General features: G+C 41.9%; 1 protein-coding gene across 2 annotated transcripts; it reads right to left on the bottom strand.

Annotated features, from left to right (window-relative positions):
- dop1b (DOP1 leucine zipper like protein B) lies at window positions 1–25,768 on the bottom strand. 2 transcript variants are annotated; one of them, XM_030757900.1, is made up of 38 exons: window positions 25,584–25,768; window positions 21,473–21,650; window positions 20,861–21,042; window positions 20,600–20,770; window positions 18,904–19,093; window positions 18,677–18,775; window positions 17,915–18,038; window positions 17,429–17,538; window positions 16,008–16,119; window positions 15,785–15,905; window positions 15,564–15,683; window positions 15,324–15,432; window positions 14,824–15,060; window positions 14,427–14,737; window positions 13,944–14,347; window positions 13,592–13,863; window positions 11,655–11,807; window positions 11,385–11,485; window positions 9,619–9,809; window positions 7,909–9,490; window positions 7,605–7,704; window positions 7,313–7,504; window positions 7,030–7,152; window positions 6,792–6,926; window positions 6,649–6,704; window positions 6,450–6,554; window positions 5,898–5,964; window positions 5,669–5,816; window positions 4,835–4,917; window positions 4,639–4,748; window positions 4,412–4,561; window positions 3,162–3,223; window positions 2,843–2,971; window positions 2,601–2,737; window positions 2,465–2,520; window positions 2,215–2,358; window positions 1,944–2,076; window positions 815–1,072 (listed from the first exon to the last, which is right to left on the bottom strand). In XM_030757900.1, exons 2-38 carry the CDS (start codon window positions 21,608–21,610, stop codon window positions 815–817), a joined length of 6,915 nt encoding a protein of 2,304 aa, XP_030613760.1. In that variant the 5' UTR covers window positions 21,611–21,650; window positions 25,584–25,768. The 2 variants fall into 2 exon arrangements, with proteins under 2 accessions (XP_030613761.1, XP_030613760.1); XM_030757901.1 differs by lacking the exon at window positions 25,584–25,768 and having other exon boundaries at window positions 1–1,072; window positions 21,473–21,610.
- Between the last annotated feature and the right edge of the window lie 1,710 nt (window positions 25,769–27,478).

Genomic DNA, 27,478 nt, shown 5'->3' with positions numbered 1-27,478 from the left:
TCATTTTAATGTTTGATTTATTGAATTTTATTTTTGCTAAATTAAAACTCGACCTGGTCTTTTAAACATTCAAAATAACTTAAACATTCAGCACTGTGGAAAAAGAACAGATAATGGCCAGTTGTAAAAACTTTCCATGGACAAATTCCCTTAAACACCAAAAAGTTTTTTTCCTGTTATACACAAAACACATTCAGTAACTTACCAATGAAACTCTTAGGATAACTTATTATCAATCTTTATCAAGCATAAAGACAATCAGTCTTTACACTCTCTAAGTCAAAGAGACCTGTATATAGTTGTACTACAGACTGAAGTTAACAGTTATGGAAATGAACAACATTACTTAATTAGATCCTTCATAAAGAAACCTGCTTATTGGTGCCAAACTTGAAGAATCTTTGCTAGAGCGATCATTATTATATGATGCATGCTTTGTAAAATCCACAATGGTAATTGTTTTCAGTCATAAAGCAAACAGAAGATGCTAATGGGACAGTCTCAGTGTGTGAATAACTTGCAGATGAGAAAGAAGCATTTCCCAATGATTTGTAATTAATTTCCATAACCGATGAATTCCCATCATTTCAGATACCAAAGACCCTTGTAAACAATCACCATAACATCCCTTTGTTTTTTCCCTGTAGATTCCATGTGAAAATCAGACAAGAAGTTAAAACACTGAAAAGCAAAATTTCAAAACATTTCCTTTTTTTTTTCCCTAGTTCACAATACAACATTAACTACTGATTGTGCCCATTATACATATTTAACTTGTATGGCTGCTGGTCAAAAAAGCTTCAGGATAGGGTCTCTAGCTCTCCATGGAGTCGAGGAACTCTTCTTCTGTGATGTGCTCCAGCTTCATCAGGACTGCATGTGAACTGGCGGGTGGGTAGTCGGCAACAGGGACATAGGCTGCGGGATCCCTGGAGGGGGGAGAGCCCTGGAAGGAATGGAAAAGGGTGCGAAGGAAAGGCAACAACTGGGTGATGGAGGAGAGGGAGTGCTTAGTGAGGAGGGGGAACTCCAAATGCTCTGTTGAAGATTCCTCGCTCAGTTCATCAAGCGTCTGAAATAGCAAGACAGGGCACCATAATCAGAGTGAGGCGACTAAATATTATAAATGGTTTCTATTAAACAAGTCTAATAAAAATTAGTAAATTTCATCCCTGAAATGTTCACTTTGATTGAGTCATTTCCACTTTCAGCTCTGAGAAACTAATGCACTAACTGGGAGGTGTTTTAACCCCTGGTCTGTATCCCCATTACAATTTTGTCTTTCATTTTTTATGCTATTTAACACAGAAACAGACCTCTGCAGGACAGCATAATTACCCTGTATGATTATGTTATGGCAACCAGATTTATAGAATTATTTGGACTTAGTTTTTGATAAAAATCATCCATTCAAGGCCCATTTACACAATGTTTCCAGTGGAAATGGTGTTGTTCTGATGTGCTGGGCTCCTGGAGCCCGTTTCCAAAATGTATCATTTTCACTCTGTTCTCGTGTAAACGGGAGGCCGAGACGCATCCAAACTGTGCCGCTTTTATTTTGAAACGATGTCATGTAAACGGGTCCTCAAACTCACACCAAGTTGAAAGAGGCACATACAGAACATACATGTAAGTTTGACTTAGTGAGACTGGGTGCTTGCTCAAAAAACATGAGAAACATTTTTGAAAGAAGATTATGAAAATCATGAACGAGGTGGAGGGGTGAAAGATACATAACTGCGAGGCAGTGATGGTGACCTGGCTCCTGACCTGTAAGCAGGCCTACAATGTGCCTTCCGTGTGTGGGACAAGATTATTCACAGATTAGACTAAAAGGACGTTTTCTTAATTTTGGTGACCCTGACTATGAATCTTTTACCCCAAAACTTTTAAAAATACTTGAAATTGGAGAAACATTTACTGTTCCAGCTCTGGTTTCTTACCCTATAGCGTTGCTGTATTCCTTCCAGTACTCTCACAACGTGTGGAATGCACTCTTGTTCATTTTCTATCAGTGCATTTTCTGGACCACTGTAACGACTTACATCCACTTCAGGAACAAATGCCCAGCGATACCTGTATGGTAAACAGATATTTACACAAATTAGGTAAGACAGACAGTAATATCCAAACAAAATGACTAATTATTAATCAATCTCACAACAAATGTATGTGTGTGTTTCTAAGCCCTTTTGTCCTTATTTCCTCTCTTACATTTGAAAGAGTGGTATCCGCTCTGGGGGGAAAGCCAGGGAGGTGTCCAGAAACTTGCAGGCTGACAGGTACATGTCCAACTCTGCCTGAGAGAAATTAACCTGTCCATTTCTGTCAAGGGTTCCACGCCCCACCTTAGCCAGTCTTGGTGGTACACAAGAACAAAAGAAAAAGGCACAAGGTTTTTAAGAGTGAGACACTCAACAGAATGGAATGAATCAGGAGTTTATGAATAAAAGAATTGACCCACTTTGAGCTGTCTTTATCCACTTTCAGAACCTTCTCCAGACGTGTAAAAGTGCGAATCTAAAAAACAGATACAAAAAGGTGTTAAACACAGTTTGCTCCATGTCTAAAACCAGTTTCTTAGAGAAACGGCTTCTTACCAGTTCTGTGACCATTATGGGCCAAAGAGATGTCAGGTGCTGGGTGGAAATCCGCAACAAGAGAACACGAAACATCAGGAACATCTGGGCAAAAACAGCAGGGCTCGGGTTCATGCGTAAAGTCTCTGTGAGACGCTCTGAAAGGAAGAGGAAGGACAAAATTGATTTTAATGGTTGTTTTTCAAGCTAGATTGAGCTAAATCCCATAAAATGTACATAAATATGCAGTAACAGTGACCCACCTTGAATGAGGGGCAAATAGAGGTGGTACTGGTCCAGTTCCCCGCTGAACATGGCAAACGCCTGGCGTTTCAGCAGCATGGGCTTCTGGTCAACGTTATTGAACAGTTTCAAGGAGCTACTCTGCATGCCTGTAGTACAAACAAATGCAGATTTATAATAGTAAATGAAAACATCTCATTTAAATTTGTTACTGTGATACTGTGACTGTTTTTTTTTGTCTGTAGATCACTTCCAATCCTTGAGAATCCTGAACTCTTACCACAGAATAGCTCTCACATTTATACTTTCAGTATCTTTGCAGAGTTAGGCTGTACTCACTCATGAGGTCTTTAAACATGGTCTTCTCATGAGTCAGCAGGTGGTCAATAATGGATTTCCAACTACAGAGAACACAGAGCGAGCAAGCGGCAGGCATTAGGGGCTGGTGATGTTGAAGTTGTATATACAATACAATTCAAAACTTTTGGCAGATCAAATGCTTTAAAGATGAAACAAAACATAAGAAAAAAAATTTTTTTTATGCCAAATGCATGTCTACTATGGGTAAGAGTTAGAGTGACTGAATATTATAAGAAAGTGTTTTTTGTGCGGTGAGAACTGAGTGCATCACAATCAGTGAAGAGGATGTGTTGGATTGAAGATTCTGTGTTTTTTCCTTTACCATAATAATTGAGAGTATACTTGCTGATAATATTTAAGGACTTCCTATAAAGATAATTGTTTTCTTTCTTCTGTTGGACAACATCAAGATTTACTGAGTCTTAAATGTTAAATGATACAAGTGAGTGTGTTGTTTGGTGTTTAAATGTATATTTGATGTTTACTTTTTGTTGGTTTGTGCTGTGCACATGGTGTGCGCCATTAACACCAATTCAGATTTCAGACTTTCATGTTATTCTGGGAACACCTGTGAATACCTGTGAACATCTGCAGGATTAATCAGAACTCCCTATAACTCACCTTATCTCTCTTTGACAGTAAATTAAAAGCTTTTTCTTCATTCAACCATTTGTACGTTCTTTGAATTAGACACACAGTTAAACATTTAAGAGCACCTTTCCCACCAAGACCTGCTTTAAGTCTTAAGAAAGCCTGAAAATAACAGGGATTAGGGTTTGCTCTGATTCATGTGAAATCTGTGCAGTGGAAGGGTTAATGGTTAGCAAGTCAGGGCCATGGCTGAGATTAACACCACTGTCAGGTTTTCAAGATGTTTTCCACAACAGGGATATTTTAAAAAGCCAGTGCTTGCTTCTTTTTTTTTTAGGATCCCTGAGGCATGTAACTTATTGAACTGTGGCATCAGTGTGAACTTAAAATGTTTCCTTACATTCAGTTTTATGTGTTGATCGCTTTTTAGGGTTAGGGAAAAGCAAATTCCCTCCCTAATGGAAATTTGTTAAAATTTTTTGTCTTATTTTGCTAGCCATTTTCTTCCCCACTTTCTAAGTGGTCAGCCTAAAAGTCGAGCATTACATATTTATTGTATGAGACTAATGGGGCATTTCAAGGTGAAGGTGAATAAATGTGTGTATAAAAAAATTGTATGCAACACACAATATACAAACCTGTGTGCACAGGAGGCATCCATCGTGAAGAAGAGGGGGTCCATGAAAAGCTCAAAAACCTCTTTCTTCCAGGCCCTTTTGGTATAGGCATACCCACTGAGACTGCTAAGCAGCTGAGCACCTGCCTCAAAGCTGGGCATGTTGTAGGCACTACAGGAGGGAAAGTCCAAGTTAAAGGATTCTATTAAGCCCTATGAGACCAAAGCTGTCAGCATTACGCAAGTTACCTGTGGTTCTTCAGGTAGGGGAAAACATAGTACATGAGACGTGAGATGAGGGGAACAGCTTTCTCCTTCTCGTCGCTGCGATATACCATGTCCAGAAGTGGTGCCAAGATCTACACAGTTCAAAATGATGTTAAACAGTACCTTGAGCGCACACAAAAACATGTATCTATTTATTTAATAATAAATAAAATCCCACCTCAGCCAGAAGTACAAGAGCCTGCACGCTGTAAACTGAGGGAGCAGAAGAGGAGACCATGGTGCTAGCTTGAGCTGCGGATTCTAGCAAGGACAGAAAGAGCAGTAGGATAATTTGTTAGATGCACTAAGAGGTGACAGAAACATTACAACATAAGATCAAAGTCAGTATTAGGAGACAAAGGCCCTCAAGCAATGATTCACTAGCAAGGACCCCAACCCTAAATGCGAAAGAAAAATGGATATGACAAACGGGTTTGTGGGGTATGCTTGTGCTTATAGATGCAAAAGGAAGGGAAGTGTTTAGGATGTGGTCCTGCTACTGAACTTTTGATATCTTATGTCCCACTCAAACAGTGACCTGTGAAAGCTGCTCAGGGTGTGCCCCTATGAGAGCTGGGACAGGCTGTAGATGGGAGAAATATGCTCTCTCTTTCTAGTCCCTGTCAGCGCTCTAGTTGCAGCATTTTGGATCAACCGAAGGCTTTTCAGGGAGTTCTTAGGACAACCTGATAATGAATTACAGTAGTCCAGCCTAGAAAAATAAATGCATGAACTAGTTTCTCAGCATCACTCTGAGACAGGATGTTTCTAATTTTAGAGATATTGTGCAAATGCGAGAAAGCAGTCCTACATATTTGTTTAATATGTGCATTGAAGGACATATCCTGGTCAAAAATTACTCCAAGAGTCCTCACAGTGTTACTGGAGGCCAAAGTAATGCCATCCAGAGTAAGTATCTGGTTAGACTCCATATTTCTAAGATTTGTAGAGCCAAGTTAATTTTCTCACTGGCCAGTCATTGCAGCTGTATGGATTTGTCATAGGAATTTACCATCCACATCAACATCATCTGGCTCCTCTGCTTCTGGGCACACTTGTGGTTGAACTTTGACCTCAAGGCTGCGGCTGAGCCAACTGGTCTGCTCCAGAGATGACCCTGCAATCCCACCTACTGCCTCGAGGATCCTCTGAGTCACCTCCTGTACAATGATTTAATAATTAAAGACCAGAACTTACTGAGTCAGTCGGCAGCTCATTAACACTAACACACTGCATCTCACCTGCAGATCTCTAGTATCCTTCTTATTGTCCAAGTTAGGGAGTCTATTGACAAAGTCGTTCAGGATTCTGCAAGAGAGAATCTGTTACTAAACATCAACATCAACCCCCCCCCAAAATATTAACAAAGATATACAAGGAAAATTATTAATACTGTGGTAGCCCAAGGGGAGGGGGCACCAGTGCAAAGCCTTATGGAACTGTTCATGCTGGTTCATGTGTTGAGTTACAGTTTTATATCAGTTATTCCAGTTATGTTGCGTTGGTCTCTCACTGTTATTATTAGTTTGTAATGTGAATTGCAGTTGAGTGTGGCTAGTAATGGCCCACAAAGACTGAGACTGCTGTGGCAGCTAATGACCTCGGGTCACTGTTCCTGTTTGTGGTTGGCTTTTCCTTCATGCTAATAAAGCTGCATTCCTGGGGTTGAGTGGTTGAGTGGAACACAGGAACTACAAGTGTAGACAGATCTGTCTCCCTCCACCTGAGCTCGTCACAATATGTTTAAATACTGAAACGCAGAAATAGTTATGAGAGTAAAGATGAGAACTGACCCCAGCAGTAAGAAGTGTCCAGGGGGGGCCAGGTTGAGCTGAACAGACTCCCGCAACAGACTAAGGAGAGGAGTGACGTTCTCCTGTAGAGCCTGAGCTGAAATACTACATACAGAAGCAGAGATTGTTTCAAAAGAGATCATTTACAGATTAATCTGTTAACCTGAGGTTTGTACTTGACCTGTATTCTTGCACTGACCTCTGGATATAGGTGAAGCTGAACTGTAACATGGGGATATCAACCAGTGTCGACTTCTGATAGAGAGAAAAAGAAAAAAAACAATAAGGCATTTACAAATTACAAATCTTAAAACATCATTCCAAGTACCAATGCTTTTGTACCTGTTCTCCTTTGATCTGATGTGGCTTTTTCACCACCTCTTTGACCAAGTGTAGGACAGCGTCTGTGTGCAAAGTGCTCAGTGATTTCACCAGCTCCACAATGGTCTGACGAGACTCGCTGGCTACAGGTAAAACCTGAAGGAGAACAAAGTGGGAAGCTGCCAGCAGGTGCCTTAAAGCCACTGAGTGACTCAGATATGAATACCCTTTCATTGTTTCTACACACAGTAGGCCTTACTTTGTTTTTGTGTCTCTTTTTACTCTTCCTGTTGCTCCACACGACTCCAAGTGACGCCATTACCTGAATGCCATACTGACCAGTTAGAGGGAGCAGGAAGTCCAGTATCCGCTGCCGCAAGACCTAAACATGCACACATTGTGAATAGAAGACTTCATAATAACATTTAAAGCATTAATAAAAGAGCTCCATCTTGATAAATACATGCTTTTTGGCATATAAAAATATATTGGATATTTATTTCTTTTATTTAACAGGGATGATGCCATACACAAAGACATACCTTGGTGCTTCTGAAATAAACAGAGGTAGAAGTGTGTCTGATGCTCTGAGCAGCATCTGATGCACGCCTCTGAGTCTCTTCCCTCATGACCACGCCCCATAGCAATGTCATGCTATTGAGCATTTGTGGCAGTGCCTCGATCACAGCATTGCGTGCATTACGGACATCCACAGGATCGCAGGCAACGAGGGACTGACGGAGGGGTAAAGAGGGAGCAAAATGAGCGTTAAATGATCGTAGATGTAAGAGATACATACTGTATCAGTGTTTATGTATGTTCTTTGTTTCTTACCCTTTTGTTGTCCAGCAGACAATAATGTGTAATGGTGGTTAGGCCTTCCAGCAGAGTCAGTGGGTAGTCAGGGGCAATGTTCTCCTTCTTACCACTCAGACTGATGAAAAATTAGAAAAATACATAAAATATTGAATTAAAAGTAAAACATATAAGTAAAATCTTATCTTAGGAATTCCTATTATTATAATATCACACAAACTGTAAATGTTCAATACATAAAGATCTGGCAAAGAGCTGAGTTTGAGAAACTGTGTCACAAAGTTTTTTATAAAGTTAAAGTTCTCCTGTGTATTTAGGTTACCTCTGGTTTGTCTTTCCTCCATCATGCTCATACAGCTTGACTAGCTCATCCAAGTTTCTGCAGATCTGACTGATGAGCGGAGTGACAATGATGCCTAATGACCGCCCCAAGTATGGCAGAGAGGAGCACAGCAGTGACACCCAGTGGGGGTGCATGGCATAGCCATATTGTGGCTGCAGAGCCCTGGCTGCAGCAGAAACAAACATCCCTTGAGCTGTGATTGGGTGGCTTTGGACGTACTGGGCTGCTTTGATGGACTGCTGGAAAAGGACTGCAGTTTGCCACTCACGAGCAAGGGGGGTGCTGGCAGGTGAGGATTCACGAGTCTCCCTAGGCTGGCCAGGTGTTCCACTCGACCCAGCTGCTGAGGCAGCCCCACTTGACCACACGTGGTATTCCAGGACTATGAGTGCCTGGAGCAGTTTGAGCAATTCCATTTGTAAAGGGTATTGCTCCTGTGCCCCTCCTGCTCCAAGATTCACCAGACTTTCCTCTGAGAGGCCTCCCTGCTCCTCTAGCAGCTCCACCCCTTTAGATTGTCCCTTGTCTGTCCCCCTCTGGCTGACATACATAGATGCAGAAAGTGTTAGCAGAGCATATTGCTGCACTTTACAACCAGAGAGGAGGCTGCAGATGAACTCCATATTGGACACATCCTGTCCTTGTGCTGTGCAGCAAAGCTGGTTCACAATCCGAGTCAACACCGCTACACTCTTCACCTGCACCTCTCTGTTCCCCTGCAGGTCAAGGGGACTCAGGGTCAGATAGGACGGATAATGAGAGCGAAGGAATCGGAGGCACAGAGACACCAGCAGTTCGATGAGCAGGGATGGGGGTGCAGAAGGGGTGGAGGAAGGGGAAAGAAGGCAGCCGTGGAAGCTCTTGCCATCTAGAGCCTGTTGGTGACGCTGCAGAAGGTTAGACACCAGGTTTAAATGTGCAGCAGAGCTTGTGTCCAGTGAGGTGAAAGAGAGAGCATCCACCAGAGGGCACTCAGCACTGCTCCTCAACAGGCTGTCTAGCAGTGCCAAGCCTTGGAGCAGATGGCGCCAGCCGCCCGCCACAGGGTACAGCAGCACGTGGCGGAACAGGGAGTCGATGGCTTCTCTCTTTTCACGTTCCTGTTTTAACAGGCGAGACTTGGCCATGGCCTCCAGCTCTAAATCCTCCTCATCTTCACTTGACAGCGAATCAGATGCCTGTGTGTGCTCTGACTCAACCCGCCGTAGGCCATTGAGCAGGCCCCCTTCCTCAATGCTGGGGTATTGAGTAGAGCCTGAACTGGTGTTCTCTGTGGAAACCTGAGCACCACTGGTGTCAGCTGACTCAGTGTGTTCACTCTCAGCCTCCTCCTGCTCCTCGCCATCCTCTTCATCTCTTTCTTCTGTCTCTTCGCTCTCGCTCCTGGATGCCACTAAGCTGTCCGGTGGTTTTGCAGGCTCTGGACCACTGTCCAACTCTGCCCACAAGGACTCTCGGTCCACAATGTTCAGGACATTTAAGGTGGTGACTTCTGTTGCCATTGCGTCTGCAGGTGTTTTGGATGAGCTTCGACTTCTGTTGTTTAGAATCTTTAGGTTACCTTAAAAACAATGGAAATGTTAGCTCAGCATAACACAGCAGGCAAAGCATACAACCAACCAAAAAAAGTCATTTCTAACACAGTTACATTTCATCATTGGAACAACACATGCTGAGGAATACACTTACCAGCACTGAAATTCTGTTTGATGCTCTGAATGGAGCAGCGCTGAGTGGAGGGGTGCAGCAGCAACAACAGAATAGGTTCCAGGATGCGGATCACATCACTGAGGGACAGAGCTCGGACCAGCCAGCACTGAGCCGCTGCACTTATTGAGCCGTCAGTGCAGCTCAGACTGTCCACCACCACACACAGAGAACTAAGAGAGAGAGAGAAACACACATTTCAAAATTAAATCTCAGTTAAAAAAAACAAAACAACAACAAACAAAACCAAAAGCAAACAAACAAAAAAAACTTTGTCAATCTGAATAATCAGAGTAAGAATTAAATTAATAATAATTATGTTTATTAATTAATTAATAGACAGTGGCTGAAGCAAATAATAGACAATTAAATAATACATGTGACACATAGATAGTGTCAGACTAACTTCACGGCCTGTGGGAGATATGTTGATCTTATTTATGACCTTCTCTGTCTCGGAGAAGAAAATGTTTATTTTATCCTTAAAAGTTTTGCCAAAACATGTACATCTGTGTCTAAGGAGGGAAGGGCGTGTGTAGGTCATCGTAGCCTGTTGCTAAGGAGAATAAAACTGCCAAGTCATTAGGAATATGTGAGAGGGGAAGGTGTGTGTTTCTTTTACGGAGCTTTTATTGCTGATTGGAGAAGCTTGTGCCATGATGCCAGAACCAGCTGAGAAGACCAAGACTAAACCACGGCTCTCTCTTTGAATCGATAGCGCTTGTAGTATAAAATTGTTATGTTTAGCTTAGAGCGGTGCTCTTCTGGGAAGGCCTGTGTCTCCCCGAACAAGATTTGCCCATGTACATGTAATTTCTTCTGATTCTTTAATAGATTAAATGTCTTAATTTTTTAGTTAAAGCGTTTCAGGTGTCTTCCTTCACAAATAAATAAAAAAAAAAACCCAAACCCTAACATTATGTTAATTTAGCATATTACTGTGATAAAAACCACAGGAACACAACATGACATTTTACACATAAGCATGCAAGAACGTTAGTAACGCACTGCATACACTACCATTTAACATGTATAGTTGTTGTCAGAAGTTTACACACACACACACACACACACACACCACGGGCATGAATGTCATGGTAATAAATAAATTCTAACTTGTGCACCCAGCTCTTGCTTTTTAAAGTAAAGATACTTGCTGTGTAATCATTCCACCCTGGAAAAAGAACAGTTCTAAGAAACTATTAAAAGCCCCAAATTGCCACGATATTCATGCCCATGATGAGTGTACGCAAACATCTGACCACAACTGTAATGTTTAACATATTAGCAAAAATAGCATGTTAGTTACACATCACAGTAGCACCATTTAGCGTGCTTCCATGTTAACTCGCTTAAAATTCAACATCAACAAAATATTTGACTCACAGCAAACTCAGAAAAAGTGTTCTGCCCTTAAGCGTTGTGTTGCACATGCCAAAATTTGGATCCAAATCTAGGACGCCTCACTGTACAGCTTTCCCACCTAAGATCACACTCTCACATTTTACATTGTGCCACATTACGTATTGAAATTAGGGAGCTGTCAGCTGCTATGTTAATGTTCTCTGTGGGAATCAAAAAAAGTGACACTGCTTTTAGTTTAAGTTTCACAGTGACATCTGCATACTGTTAACTTTTCTCAACTTCGCTGATATCAAAGAGTGTCAGGTGAATCTACTTATGAAGTAGCATCTATTTTGAGCCCATTTATAATCAGACCATCCACTATTCCTGTCCTAGGTACTTACCGGTCAAAGGAACGACTGAGGGACATGGTCCTGTTGGTCTGGATCTCCCGGGTGAGGTGCCACAGTACTGTGAAGCGGTGTAGCGCTTCCAGCCTTACTGCCTGGGAAAAGCAAACATACAAACCTTTCACTTATTTGCTCAACTTGTCACATTACCTACGGAGTGTGTTTGCATGATGGGACAATTAAACTGAAACATGTAGAGGAGATTAGGAAGAAATTTAAATGTGTGAAAAAACTGTGGAGAGCCATGCCCGGAGGCTTTGGTACCTTGTCTTTGTGTAACAGCGCCTGGCAGATGATGTCCTCACAGATGGATGCTGACGGAGCCAAACAGTGTAGCCTGTAAAACAGGTCCACACAGGAAATGTGCTGCTCCCTCCTCTCTGTGTCCAGTTGACTCCACAGTACCTGAGACACCCTCTGTGTAACAATAAGCAGACAATACATAAATAAATAAAAAAAACCCAAACAACTTAAATACTGCATTTATAAAAACTGTTTTGAGTTACAGCAACATTTTAGTCTCTTTAAAAAAAAAAAAAAAGACTCAGAAGCTTCCGAACAGTGACCATTAAAAAACAAGCTCAAACACATCTACAGTGCTCAAAAAATGTAAAGGAACACTTTGAAAACACACATCAGATCTCAATGAGGGAAAAAAAAAAATCATGCTGGATATCTCTACTGATATGGACTGGGTAATGTGTTAGGAAAGAAAGGATGCCACATCATTTGTTGGAAATGAAAATGATCAAACTACAGAGGTTGATGCAGCAGGCTAGCCCATTTTGCCAAAATTTCTTAAAGCAACTGCTCTGTAGTTTGTAGGGCCCCCACGTGTCACGTGTCTGACAACATCGGGGTATGCTCCTAATGACACGACAGATGGTGTTCTGAGGGATCTCCTCCCAGATCTGGACCAGGGCATCACTGAGCTCCGGGACAATTTGAGGGGCAACCTGGATGAAGCAAAACATAATGTCCCAGAGGTGTTCTATTGGATTTAGGTCAAATGAGTGTGCAGGCCATTCAGTGGTATCAATTCATTCATCCTCCAGGAACTGCCTACATATTCTCACCACATGAGGCCGGGCATTGTTGCGCACCAGGAGGAACCCAGGACCCACTGGACCAATGTAGGGTTGGACAATGGCTCCAAGAATTTCATCCTGATATCTAATGGAAGTCAGGGTGCCATTGCCAAGCCTGTAGAGGTCTGTGCATCCCTCCATGGATATGCCTCCACAGACCATCACTGACCCACCACAAAACCGGTGTTACAGGCAGCATAACATTCTCCACAGCTTCTCCAGACCCTTTCCTGTCTGTCACGTGTTCAGGGTGAAGCTGTTCTCATCTGAAAAGCAAACCAAAGTATCCTTGGGCAAGATACTGAACCCTGTGTTGCTCCCGATGCATTCATCGGTGTATGATTGTGTGTGAATGTTAGATAGAAAGCACTTAGATGTAGAAAGTGTTTGTATGAATGTGTGTGTGAATGGGAGATGCTGCTTTAAGTGCTTATGTAGAGTATAAAAGTGCTACATAAGAACCATTGCAATTATCCACAGCTAGTGTCCAATGACTGGTCAGCCTAACAAATCTTTGGACTGTGAGAGGAAGCCAGTGTACATAGAGGAAACCCACACAGGCAAAGTAAGCAAACTTCACACAAAAAGGTCCCTGTTGACCAGAAAACTTGAGCCTAGAACCTTCTGGCTACAGTGCTAATTCCTACGGCACTGCTGTGCACTTGAGAGTCTGGCTTGCATTTAGGCAGCTTAGAAACACATGAACATCTGTGATTTATTATTAGTTTATCTCATTCAAATCCAGCAAAGGTCTTGAAGGCAGTTCATTTTCTTAGCTGTAAGTTTTCCTTCACGTTTCCTCCTCTCACTCCAGCAGCCCATAAAGAGATATTTGTAACTAATAATAAACACTTTGGACCAATTGAAACATGATGGTGTAACCTAGAAAGCCATGCAAATTAAATGTAATTCAATCTAATCTCACTACAGTTTTTAATGTTTTATTTGACTCATTGCTTTGAATTTGAATAGATTATATTATTTTTGAGGTTTTATTATTTTTACAAATTTGCTTACTGCTGAGGCTTGTTCAGCTATTTTTGTACTTTGTTATAGTGCAAATAGGCCATTTATTCTGAGTTAGAACAAGATTTGAATGGATGATAACCCAACCTGATAGAAGTCAGTGCCCTCTTCTATGGCGCGAAGCTGGACAGGATAGATGGGGGGCACAGTGACCATCTGCAGGCGCCCGCTCAGAGGGTTGGAGTCAGAGCTCTGATAACGCCTGTGCTTATCCTGAATAACCAGTGCCAAGGACTGGGAGTGGTTAATGAGTTCCAACAGGGAAGCCACTGCAGTGTGCTGGATGTTGTAATCTCTGGACAGGCAGCACAGTGTCATTAAGGACCTCAGCCACACTGGCAGGCTGTCCACTTGATAACCTGTAGAAAAAGAAAAGGTTTTAGCCACTTATTTGTAAGATAACTAACAGCAGTATTAACACATGCATCCATGTGCTGACCTGTGTGACCAAACATGTCTGTGTGGAGATCCACAGTCTCCTCTTCACTTAGGTAGACAGGGAAGGTAGTGCACTCCAGCAGAAGATGGCAGGTGGCGATGAAGGCCTGTCGACAGGCCTCAGAGATCTCTGCCTTGCCGCGGGGCATATAACCAGCTGCCCAGTCCAGACACCCCGAATGCCCATGATCCCTTTTCTTCTCAGCAGAGGCGGCTGAGACCTGGGCCTCAGAGGAGGGGCGGGATTTACGTTTATTTGGAGTGAACAGTTCAGTCAGTTTGTCTTTAATTTCGCGTCCACCCACACTTGCTATCAAAGACTTCTGATCTACAGAAGTAGCACATGGGTCAGAGTGAGGCTCTTCATTTGGTCCCCTGACATCCTCCACTTGCACTAACAGGTACCTGAGAATGTTTAGAAATAACAGTTAAAAAAAAGTAACCCATGATGATCATTTCGACTACAACTGCCTCAGATGTTTACCTTGTGGTTATGAAGGCCAGGATGTCTTGCAGACACTGGGCCATGGTATCTATACTGCCTCCCCTTCTCCACACTCCTTCACCTTCTTTGAAAACCCCATTTTCCTCAGCCACCATGGTCACCCCTGGTGGCAGGTGCTGCTCTGAGGGTGAGGCACTGATGCCTAATCCACTGTCCTCAGACCTGAGTGTTGGGTAAACACCATTTGCGGGCTCTGCGTCATTTCCTCCATTTCTGTTTATCTCCTCGTCCTCATGTTGCCCATCAGCCTGACCAGCACTGCCATTTTTCTCTTCTTCATTCTCTTTATCCTAGATAAAATATAATTGACATGATGAGGCAGTCAAACACCAAAAGTGTAATTTTAAAAAGAGACACAACATCTTGGACGCCTAACCTGAATCTCTGTGCATTCCTCCTTCAGTGACTGTAACTCCGTCTCCTCTGTGTGCGCCCCTGTCTCAACGTCCATGTAAGCCACGGGCATCTGGATTTTACTCAGGACCTTGAAGCATGCACGCAGTCCCTGTGTGACATCTTCCAGGCAAACAGAGTTGATGTGGCTGCACAAGGTTCGCAACATGGTGCCCAGCATTTCAGGTAGATAATGTGACTGAATGTCTGCGTGGAGCTCCTGTTGCAAAGCACAAATGTGATCAACGTGCTGTTTAGGAATCTATCAAAAAGACTTGGAACAGTGGTTTTTTTTTTGGACAGATTTTTTTTAGTGTGGTCTTCTATTTTTGTTGGAATATTGCTCCTTTCTGGCAAATTAACCAATCATTTTTAAAATACAGATACTGTTCTAAAATACTACTCATATGTCCCTGTGCTTTTGCTGCCTTAGCCTTCACAGAGATGGATGTGCAATGATGTGCAGATGTTTGTGTCGTTTACCAGAGGAAGAACATCAAGCAGGAAAATGATGAGGCTGGACATCTCTGAGACGGAGGGCGCGGGATGACTGCGGTCCTGCTCAGGAGGAGTTGGTGGGTCATCTTTGTTGCTAGAGTGAAGAGCGAAACAATGTTCCTTGTAAGCTGATTTTTGACAAGGAACCTTTGCACGCAGGCTGCATATAAGCAGGCTTTGTAGAATTTCCCCATTATAAGGAAGATTCCTGCATCATCTGCATACCTGAGAGAAGCGCAGAAGCGTCGAGTCATGTACTCCCACAGATATTCACTGTTCATGGAACTCACAAGCATATTCACGGTCTTTATGATCTCGGAGGCATTCTTATTCTCTTTTATCTTACTGTTTAGGAAAAACACAATAAGACATGTTTTTTGGATTCATCCAAAACTTTTCCAACAGTGAGCATGCAGTGCATCTGTTTTACCATTTACTGCTCTTACCTAGCTAACTGGTTGCTTGAGAGTCCTGAGCTGGTGACTGTTTCCTCTCCCAGCATCTCCCGACAGTAGCTGTAGAAAGCTCGGACCACTTCCAACAACACACGGCTTAAGACAGGCGGACCTGAGCAAAACCATTATCATCATCAAGGTAAAACAGACCACTAAATAAACTAACTCAGCACCTTGGATGTTTTTGTGTACTGTACTGCTTCATGCTGCTTACCTATTTCCGGTTTATCAAGCAGACTGATAATGATGCGAAAGGGCCTGAGGTAACTCGTCACATTTTCCGGGTCGCTATCCACATCCTTCTGTTTGAGGATGTTAATCAAAGCCTGAAGTCAGAGACATAAACAAATAAGATTTAGAGAAACAGGTGACAACATGTGACTTGCTAATCAAGTCATGCCTGGAAATAATTTACCTTAGTATCACTGTTATTTTGTTACCCTGTGTTCTACTATATCAAAACTTGGCATATCTCATCACGGTGTGCAGAGAGTGCTTCAACAATTTGAGGAAACTGGGCGAGTGGAGAACAAAAGAAAAAGGGACAGGCCTAAAAAGCTATCTACAGCAGATGAACAGTATCTGAAAGCCATGACCTTAAGAAACAGGAAAACAAATCCAGCAAAGACCTGACACACAACCTGAGAGATACATCTGGCCCTTCACTGAAGCCTCATCAGAAATGGTCTCAGTAGAAGGGTGGCTGTTGAGAAGCCATTATTAAGGGACTGAAACAGGGAGAAAAGGCTGAGGTATGCCAAATTACAGAACTGGACTGAAACTCAGTAGCAACAGGTCTTGTGGAATGATGAATTCAAAGGTCTTTTTTATTTTTTCTTTCAAATCATCATCAATATGTACAGAGGAGGTCAGGAGCGAGTGTCTACAGCAATCTGTAAAACACAGTGGAGGATCTGTCATAGTCTGCGGCTCCATTTCAGCCAGCGGTGTTGGAGATGGAATTATAAACACTCAAAAGTACCATCAGGTTTTGATCCACCACACAATACCATCTGGAATGCATCTGATTGACAACTACTTCATTTTTCAGCATGACAATTAGCCCAAACACACTGCTAATGCAGTAAAAGCATACCTGGATTGAAAAACACACAGTGTAACACTATCAATCGTGGACTGGCCTCCCAAGAGCCTGTACCTCAACATTATTGAAGTAGTGTGGGATCATCTTGATAGAGAGCAAAACAGAAGGCAGCCAACATCCAAAGAAGAGCTTTGGATGTCCTTCAAGAAGGCTGGAGAACTATTCCTGAATACTGCTTAAAGAAAGGACAAGAAAGCTGCCTAAAGGAGTTCAGGCTATGTTAAAGAATAAAAGTGGTCACACTAAATATTGACTTTCAAGCTCATTAGAACTGTACAGTCTATTTTCCCCCTCATATATATGGCATTTCCTTGTATGTTTGCACGTTTCAATAAATCTCTGCACCTATTTCCCACTTTTATAACAAAATATGAAAAAAAATGAGGGGTGGCTCAGAAATGTTTGAACCGTACTATAGATAAGACTGAGGAAGAAGCATATATTTGATGTTTAAACCAAAAATATAGATGTATAGAATATTTTTCATGTATTTTTTTGTTCATCTGTTTGCTATTAAATACATTAGCTACCTTCACAAGAAAATCTCTGGAGTAGGTGCTGAAGTAGAATGCCGTGTGCTCCTCCATGGTGGTGGAAAAGTCGGGATGTGGAGCCACCATTCCTCCTTTTATGTCTGTCCCTGGAAATACATACACATAAAGACAAATATAAGCGAACAGGAAACAAAACCAGCAAATTTTGCCAAACAGTGTTACATGTGAATTTTCTCTGAGGCAGTGGTTCCCAAAGTCAAGAGTGCTGCGGCCCCCTTAAAAAGCTTCAATACAAGACCAGTAAATTTAGGTCAGTGTAATGAGTAATATCACAAACTAATCACTTCCTATTACCAGTTGTAATTCACTTTTTATATAAATAAATACATTTATGTAACTATGCATACTTGCAAGTCATTTTAAACTGAAGTTACGACAGACCCCCTGCAGTACCTCCGCAGCCCCCTGGTGGGCTGCGGCTCACACTTTGGGAACCACTGCTTTGAGGTATATGATGAGGACCTAGGAGCCAGGCGTAGAGGCGTCTGTTAAGGGACATGTCTCTTCTGAGTAGCGTGAGCGAGGCTGCAGAGACCACCGTGATCATGTCTTTGACGCTCAGAGCGATGGCGGGCTCTGCTGGGTTCTAACCAACAACACACAGACACAGTTATATACAATATACCTTACTGACAACTCGCAACAGTATAACATGTTTTATTATAATTCTCATCGCAGGGTGTAGCACAGATTGACATAATTAAAGGATCATTCCTGTCTTTTTTTCCCCCCTAACCCCAAATTTAATATGTACATTTTTAACTTTTCTTCATCTTTCGTTTTGATCACAGTGACATTTAACTGATCAAAGCTCATAATTTGCAGCCAGTGCTGGATCACGGGGACAAGCAACATCATGTTTTACAGTTTAACTCAGTTATCTTAACTTAATTATTTGGAAGGAAAAACAAAGCACAAAAATCATACAAGTATAAAAACGTCACATCCAATGGAGATTTCCGACAACCAAATGGAGAATAAATACGACACAGATGTGTACTTGCTGTGTTTAGATAATTGGATTAACTGACTACCTCACTGTACTGTGTTAAGTAGTGGTGCACAAAATGCTATGATAATGAACAGAAACAAGACTGGTTATTATAAAAAAATTATTTTCCTTGGACATAAAACTGAAAATAGGTTTTATATTAGGATAACAAATAGTTTGCTTAGAGCTAAAAATATCTAGAACACAAGGATCGCCTTCTTATGGGTACCTACCAGGCATGTCGCAAAGGGGAAAAAGTAGAGCAGGATTTCAAGTGTGTTCCTCTGCACCAAAGCATTTGAATCTTGCAGAGAAAGCCAAAGTGACTTCACCTGGAGACAGAAGAAAGTTCAGGCAGCTGATGGCATGAACTTTAAAAATTAAGGGGAAGGAAAATGTCAGGAATTGTATTCATAAGTAAAGATTTCATGTGTGAAGGAGGACAAACGCAGGCACTCACCACTACTTGGTGATCGTAGCCTAGCATGTACGTTTGTTGGCTCAGTGAGGCCATGCGGTCAAAATGTGTGACTATAAAGACGGAAGCAGGCAGTCGCACCATAGGGGTGACCAGCATGCTCCCCCACAGGGCACCATAGAAGACCTGCTGACCCACCAGGAGTGACAACTTGACCAGCAGAGCATCAGTCCTTGACAGCAGAAGGGTACAAAGTGGAAACAACTCAGTAACATGCACTCAGCAACACGTCCAATGTCACAGCAATCAGGTCTGACCATAAATATCCACTGGCTGAGTATAGTAATGTAAGAAATGATTAGTCAGTACACAATCCTGTGGAGCCCAGCAACTCAGAACATAAATTATACTGATGACTTTTGCCGCAAATTTAGGCATGAATACTTTTTGACTGCTGTGTACATTAGTGCAAAATAAACAGTAAAAAAGTGGCATTCATAATGAAACTCAAACTGAAATATTGACAATACATGTTTGAATAAGCAAACAGAAAAAGGTAAAGTGAGGACTCACTCTATTGCAATAGGTCTGTATATCAGTTCAGATCCACAAGTATCATGACTGCATCCATAAAAAGCCAACCCTCATTACTTAATTTAAATATATATACTTTAAAGTTACATCCCTGTGCAGCAATACACCACTTCCAGCATTCTTGCTAAGTTTGGATCATTGCCTAATGTGATGTACCTAAAGATGTGACTGTTTCCAGCCTGAATTTCACGTTGCAGGTAATGAGATCTGGTGAAGGATGGGGGTTAGGTGGTGAGTGATGATTGTGCCGGTGTGCCCAAAAAAAAAAAAAAAAAAAAAAAGGAAATGTGAGCAGGATGTCACATGTGTGGTTTGCACCAAATGTTTTCCCTTAGACACCTCCGGTGATTGCAAACGCATTCCTAAAAGCAGTGAATGACTGCACGAGGAGGTAAATTTCAAGTGAAAAACAACCAAACTTATATCAGGAGTGTGTGGGTTTTTTTGATTTTTGGGGGGCTTTTTTTAATAGGTGTATAGATTTGAAATATTATATAGCATCTCATTACATAACTCCAGAATTACAATGAAGCTACTTTCAGCTACTCCCTTATTCACAAGCAGTCGCCACAGCAGGCAGCTTCGGATGTATGATTTGGCAGAATTTTTTTTTATAAACTGCAGGACGCCTTTCCTGTATGCAGCCTCAATAGGATTTGTGTCTCCTTCAGGACTGAACCAGGGATTTTACACTTGTTAGGTGAATGAGTAAGCCACTACACTACATTACCCATACTACAGGTGCACAGCACTAGCTGGCTCACATGCCAGCAACGTATCTTTAAATTATCTTCCAAGTATATCCAATATTTAATTAACTATGCTTATTCTATATTATATATATGTTGTTATGGACAACAAATACCATGAAAACAAACCCTGAAACTGCAAATCTAGCTTTTCTACCTTGCAGCTCTCACTCCTAAGCCCATTTGTTCCTCCTCTAATGAGTCTGTAAATTATGCTTGGAACTGTACTTTTGTACTCAGTTTACTCACACAAGTGCAAACAGAACATGTCCTGTAGCTATTAAAGGTGGAATTCAGTCATAATACACTAACTTTTTTCACAACAATGGAAGACTGAGATCATCCTTGGCCTCTTTTTTTTTTTTAAAACAATAAAAACAGCATATGTTACATACCTATCATAGACCTCCAGTCCTTCTTCCAGGCCTGGTAGGAGACCTGTTATGAAAGCCTGGAGACTAGGCAGCAAAGCCTTCTGCAGCGGGAGATAGTAACGCTCATACAGTGTCAGCAGGACAGGCTTTACTGCCATGGCTGCATGGCCCAAAAGTGGGAACAATCCTGAACTAAAAAACACAAAAACACATACAACACATTAGAAATTCTCTATAAGGTCTTAATTTTCCTTTAAGCATTAAACTTTGTTTGTTTTTTACCTGTAAATGAACAGATCCTTGGCCAGCCATTTTGTTCCAATGATTTTGAAAATGACCTCATAGGTCTCCAGAGCCTTAAGGTGCACACCGCTGGGCAGGGCCGGGTGCAAACACTGAGCCAGACGCTTCCCTATGATCAGCCTCTTGGGCAGGAGTGAGTATCGCAGATTACTCTGTAGGGCCTGTTTCAAAGGCAGAAATGAGAAAAACTGTGTTTGCAGCCATCCAAAGAGTTAACATGATATGTGAGAATTTGTCAGAACATGACAACAAAACAAACCCCCCAGAGACACAGACAGGAACCTGATTCGATGCCTGTAAATGTCATTTACAGTTTTATATTTATCAGGTTAATTTCTCCCTCACATTCCAGCTGCTTGACATTAACACACAGGGACACTCCAAAGTCAACATCTGCTTGACAAGTGAAAATGGACAGTGGCACATTTATTGCTAGTTATAAAGCTGTTAAACAGACAGGGCAAAGAAGGAAATAGGGAAACAAGAACTGACACATAACTCCAGGGAACTGAAAGACAGATAGCAGCTGTGAAACAAAACATCAACACCACAAAGACAAGAAAAAAAAATCTCTGCACATTCGGACTGTACCTTATTGAGTTTTCCCAGTGAAGAGATGAGATCTGCCCACTCACTTGAGGACTCAAAGTTTCGCAGCGCTTTCTCGATGACTGCCGCATAGCTACGATAACGGTAGTCATTCTGCAGTTCTAACTCCTCAGGATCCATGATACCTTAGTCCGATCCCAGCATCTTCAGCGCAATAAGTCTGGTAAAATAAAAATATAAATAAATAAATAAAATAAAATATGGCGAGGCAAATGAGAGTTTTTGAGGAGAACAGGTAAATAAGTAGCAGCATAAATGCGTGTGAAACCTGCTGGATATCCTCTGCCTCTGAGGCTGGTTTATTCCAAATAAAATTATCTAATTAGGCTCTGTTCACTGACATGCGCACGCTCTGAGGCAACACAGACAAATGCCCTCATTCATGACTTCTCAGTGTTTGGCTGTTTGACCTGTTAGTCTGAGGAGGAGGAAACTTTCTAATGCAAATTGTGCAGCCCTGCAAGCACAGCTGGAGAAAAACAAGCAACCAGCTGAGCACAAAAACACACAGAGAGATCAACTTTGCTTCTGTCTTGTCTACATGAAAATTTGGAACAGCATTAATTGATTTTGGGCCCTCTGGGAAGCACAAAAAAAAAATTGGGACAACATTGCAGCTCCCTCAGCTTTTAGGGTCAGAATAGAAAACTTGTTAACAAACATTGGCCTCTTAACACATCCTGCAGACAGAAGAAGATTAATTTTTTTTTTAGGAGTTTGATTTTGGACCACCTGTTGAATAAATACACTCATCTTTCAGCTGTGTTTCAGTTTCCACCACCTCTTGTGTTGATGGAAATATGTGGCCCTTTGGCTGCTTAATGCTCCACTGGTTTTCTTTTTTTAATTTCAACTACACAAATGTGACAATTATTACCTACCTTATTTTTGAGGAAAAGACAGTAGTTAGCGTATACATGTGCATGTTATGCATTTGAATGTAGCTAAACAAAGGGATGGGTGGGGGAGAAAGAAGGGAGGATTAGAGAAGCACAGACATCTGGTCTCCCTGTGGCTGATCTAAGAGGGTTTTACCACTGTAAACAACCCCAGCAGCACGTGCTCAGGACAGCAGTGCACTCATGGGGAAATCACATGCCATTTAGTAGATACATAAAATCGAGAAAAATTTAGAAATTGACTGAAACAATCCAATTCCAACAAAGACAACAAATGAAAAGCTACTTAAACTGCTCTGCCTACAACAGAATATTAATGGTCACCAGTGAAAAGAGACAAAGAGTTCTAGACCCACTGAATGAGGAAGTGGGAGAGAGACAGTGGTCTCCTGAGGCCCCGGGTCCTCAGATGGGGACATTACATTTTGGCTTTTCTGCACCTTACACTTCATTGTGATCAAAAAAAACATTTTATACTTTGTTAGACCATGGAGAATGCATTGTGTTATGCTATAAAATAAATAGTTTGCCCCCATATGAGGACAAACTTTTTTCTTTTTTTATTTCTGTTCAAAGACAATGGTTCATTTTTATACTTATCAGTTCCAAATAATGCCAAATAGCCAGGAAAAATTAAAAATACCTCCCAAACAAGAGCTCATGTCCCAGTAGGACAAATGAGTCACTGAGTCCAAGAAAACAGTAACAAAATTCTACCAAAACAGATGTTTAAAATAGCACTTTTTCCCCAGTAGGCAATGCTAGTTTCAATATTTTTATTCATGTGGTTTCTTTTACTGTTATTTATTCACTCTTTTGATGGTGGGAAACAACAAAATCTGTTCTTTGAGCACTTAGCCAGCTGAAAAAATGTACACACAACAGATATACACTGGCCACTCAACAAAGCTGAGCCAGTCAGCAGACTGGCTGATAGGTATTGATCACCATTTTGGTCTCACTTTAAAAATACTCCAAGATAACATTTTGTGAATCAATCCTTCTGCCTGTTCATCAGCTTATCCAATATCCAATAATTTTCCCAAGGGGCCACATGAGAAACTGGGACTGTTATGGAAGATTGCACCAATAAGGTGAACTCAGATCTGTTTTTCTTTTTATAAGCTTATTAGCGCAGCCCTTGGGAAAATTAATTGCCCACCCCTGCCCTGGACAGATCACCCCTCTGCTGCAGGGCTTACACAGAGACAGGCGACCATTCTGTTGCTCATATTCACACCTGCAGCCAATTTTGAATCATCAGTTAACCAAACATGCATGTCTTTCGACTGTGGAGAACCCATGCATGTGTGGGGAGAACATGCAAACTCCTCAAAGAGAAGCCTCAGCTCGAACCCAGGACATTCCTGCTGCAAAGCGGCAATCACCACACTGCAGTGCTGCTGACATCGCACACTGGGGATTTGGGCAATTTAAGTATGTTTGGTACTATGCAGAGCTTTGCAGACCCACATCTACATGTTGTAGCTGTGTACTGTCAGTTGAGGACACTGTCAAGAATATGTAGAACAACTAATATAATTGTGGCTACTCTTGTTTATCTTTGTGCTGTTGTTGTGGCACTTTAGTTTGGCCCTGCAGAGAGGACAGAAGTCACAAAAGATGAACTTCTTTATAGTTAAGTGAAACAGAGTATTAAAAAAAAACCCAAAACAATCAAGCCACAGTGCTTCTCATGTGAGCCTTTTGTGGTCTTTGAATTTTTTTTTAAACTCTTCTTCCTCTTTAGGGTGAACGTTGCTGTCACTCCCCTTCCTGTTCAAGTCAACTTTTCAACCAACTGGAAAACTACGTATGGATCACATCATCACACTTGAGTAATGCACTTGTATGGTCCTTTTTGGATGACTGCATGCAAGTGCATCGCCAGGTTGAATTCCCACAATCCTTCTCTCTGCATAGCCAAAACGCTACACAAACTACCATCAACGCAGGTTCTTCAATTAGCCTAATGTCACGCAGAAAGTACTGTTAAGCGCAATCAACTGAGTGAGACATTTTTAAGATGTAATAGTGTCCTACAGTCATACAAGGGTTGCTATATGACCTCAGACATTTCCATTTCTGCAGATTACATGAGTGACAAGAAAATACAGGCTGCTCATGCATTAATCTCAAAAATAGTGACATCCCCTTTTTGTTTTTTCATACTGTAACGTGCATTGACTCTTATCTGTGTACTTCAGTATGTGTGATCAATGACACGTGTATGTGACACATGTCAGCTCTGTTTGCAAAGAGTTTTCTTTGCTTATGCATCAACATCATGACAGCTATTACGTTAAACAGTCTTTCATTCATTATTTGTAAAACCAACACGGTTTGCAAAATCCAGGCTGTCACTGATGGATTATACTGTATGTTTCAAGGTGTTTTTCTCCCCACAAAACATAACTTATATTAAGACAAGTAAGTCTAAGACCTATTTGCAATGTTTTTATTCATGCAACTACTGTGTGTGTGTGTGTGTGTGTGTGTGTGTGTGTGTGTGTGTGTGTGTGTGTGTGTGTAGCCATTGGGGAAAATTGGATTCTAAAGACACGTCCGAATCACAGGTGACAGGTTGATAGTCAAACTGCGCAGGCCAGGCAGAACAAAGTTTACATTCTCACTTCCTCATTGTAACTATCAGCAAAACAGTAAGTGCGATAAAACCATGCATTTCTACAGGCACAGGAGTGTGTGTGTGTGTGTGTGTGTGTGTGTGTGTGTGCTTTGAGGGTGGAAACACACACCAAGACACACAACGAGCCCCATCAGCTGACTGACACCACCACTACAACAGGCTTTATTGGGATGGTGCTGGCTGATGGGGGGGCAGTGGATGCAGCATGAAATGTGGCCAAATAACAGTTGGCCGCAGCAGCCTTTAGCCTGTAAGTACACTGTAGCATCAGAGGCTGCAGATTATGTAACAGCACGACTTGACCACAGGCTGCATGATACTATCACTATCTCAATGGCTAGGAAAGACATTTAATAGTAGTCAAATGTGTTTTCTCCTCACTGTTACAGCATTCAAATACACAGGCAGCCAGTTTAAAATCACTAAAGGAGCAGGATTTTCATTCTCAACGTCAGAGGAGATTTTTTGTTGTTTGTTTTTTGTTATAATAATACAGCACATACTGTTAAAGAAAGCCAGCTAGCTACGTGGTGCATGAATGACTCACCAACTGAGAAACCAGCACGAGCCGCGCGGGGCCACGCTCGCTTCAAAGCACTCAAACACGAGCGGCAGACAGCCCGGTCCTGATGGTGCATCCTCTAGGCAAACGCCACTCAAAGAAAAAAAGGATGTGTGCGTGTGAAAACAACCATTCCCACAGCGCCAGGGTTCACAGTCACAACGGGGCGGGGATCCTCTCTGTAGCTGATCAGCTGATCCACAACGAGCGGCGGAGGCGCGCCTCGCTTCCTCACAGAGACGAAGGGGTAGGAGCGGGGGATTGTAGTCAGTAAAGCAAATGTTTGCCTTTTTAGTGTCATGAACAAAAGTCAATACACGAAAGAATGTGTGCTAATTTTCCAGCGGAACAAAATGAAATACTTTGTGCTGTTATGAAATTGAAGTGTAGGCATTGGTGTAAGGTCATCGACCCCCCCTGATTTGGTATGTTCCAGGATGTGCAGTGTTTACAAACCTCTCACCTCACTGTCAGATAGCTGACCGTGGGGTGCGTTCAGGGAGTCTACCGCTGAGGAAGGTTTCTAATTGATTGACGTGACCCGGAAGTATCTGCGTGGCAGCCATACTAATCCCCCAAGAAAGGATTTTCGATGCTTCCTTTATTACCTCCTTTAGCATAGGACTGTTTGAGTAAACTTTGAGCATCCTTTATGAAAGGAGAGGAGATAATGCCCTCCCATAAGCGACCATTCATGAAAGCGATCGATCGACAAACCTGACAGACGCACATCATGTGTATATTAGTTATAATTGCATTTTCCCTTTCATTCCGTAACCTGTTGCAGGGGTTTTGAATTTTCAACAAGAGGATATAGACTCACAGCTGAACTCTGAACATCAGACTGCTGGAAGAAAATCCCTTTCTTGTCCAGTCGCGCGTTCAAGGTTCTTCATTAGAAATGTCAACTGCTGCATCGCAGCCTTTAGGATTTTATTTTCTTTTTACTTTGGGTCAACTGATGCATGGAGAGAATTTTACTTTGGTCATAGAAACCCTAAGGAGCCCACACTGGATCAACTCTGCAACAGGAACATATAGGAGAGATGTATTTTAATTTTATTTCATTTTATAGGCTATTTACTAAGCGGGACAAATTATTATGAAGCCGCAGTCGCAGGCTAAGCTACTAACAGTGCGCTATAATTTATAGTACAAAAGACCCAGCCAGTTCACTACAATAATAACCAGCATTTTATCACGAGCAGCGCAAACTGGCTGCTTAAAATCAGCTGATGTCATGAGGAAGAGAGTGATGTAGGCCTTCTAACAGTGTAAGCTCGAGTTTTACGCATGGGTTTATCTCTGAAAACATCGTGGCAATTCAGATAAATGAGAGGAGGATGAAGGAGAATAAGTATGTTTTATATAAGGGATTACTTTTCTGATAGAAATCGCTGGGCACTGTGCATGTGATGACTGAGACTCAGAGGAGAGCTACATTATTAAAAACTATTCTAAGTATAAACCTGAAGTCTGTCTGTAACAGATTATCTGTACGATGCGTAGAAGAAAACCAAACATTTACCTTCAGATCACGAGTTGTCCTTATGTTATTATGATACTATTATTGTGCCACAGGTAAATGCGCGCATCCTTTTGTTTTGTTCCCAACGCATTGCAACATTCAGACACTAGTATAACGCACTGTCGTAGTCCCATTAATAGCTGCATTTTGACAGACATAGAGTCAATCCAGAGAAGTCGCTCGTTGTGTGCGCACTGCTGAGAAAAAGACAGTTCATTTAATTTCCGCTTTGTTTCAGAAAAAAATGCCAATATTACCGAGGAGCAGAAATAAGTGGAGCTCGGTTCTAAACACTCGAGTAAGGAGTCAGAGTTTTGGCACTGAGCTCCCAGCTTTGAGCCATCCACCCAGT

Source organism: Archocentrus centrarchus, chromosome 21 (genome assembly GCF_007364275.1).
Source record: "Archocentrus centrarchus isolate MPI-CPG fArcCen1 chromosome 21, fArcCen1, whole genome shotgun sequence".
NCBI classification, from domain to species: Eukaryota; Metazoa; Chordata; class Actinopteri; order Cichliformes; family Cichlidae; genus Archocentrus; species Archocentrus centrarchus.
Note: the sequence above shows the minus strand (reverse complement) of the source record. Positions and strands in the feature narration are given on the sequence as shown.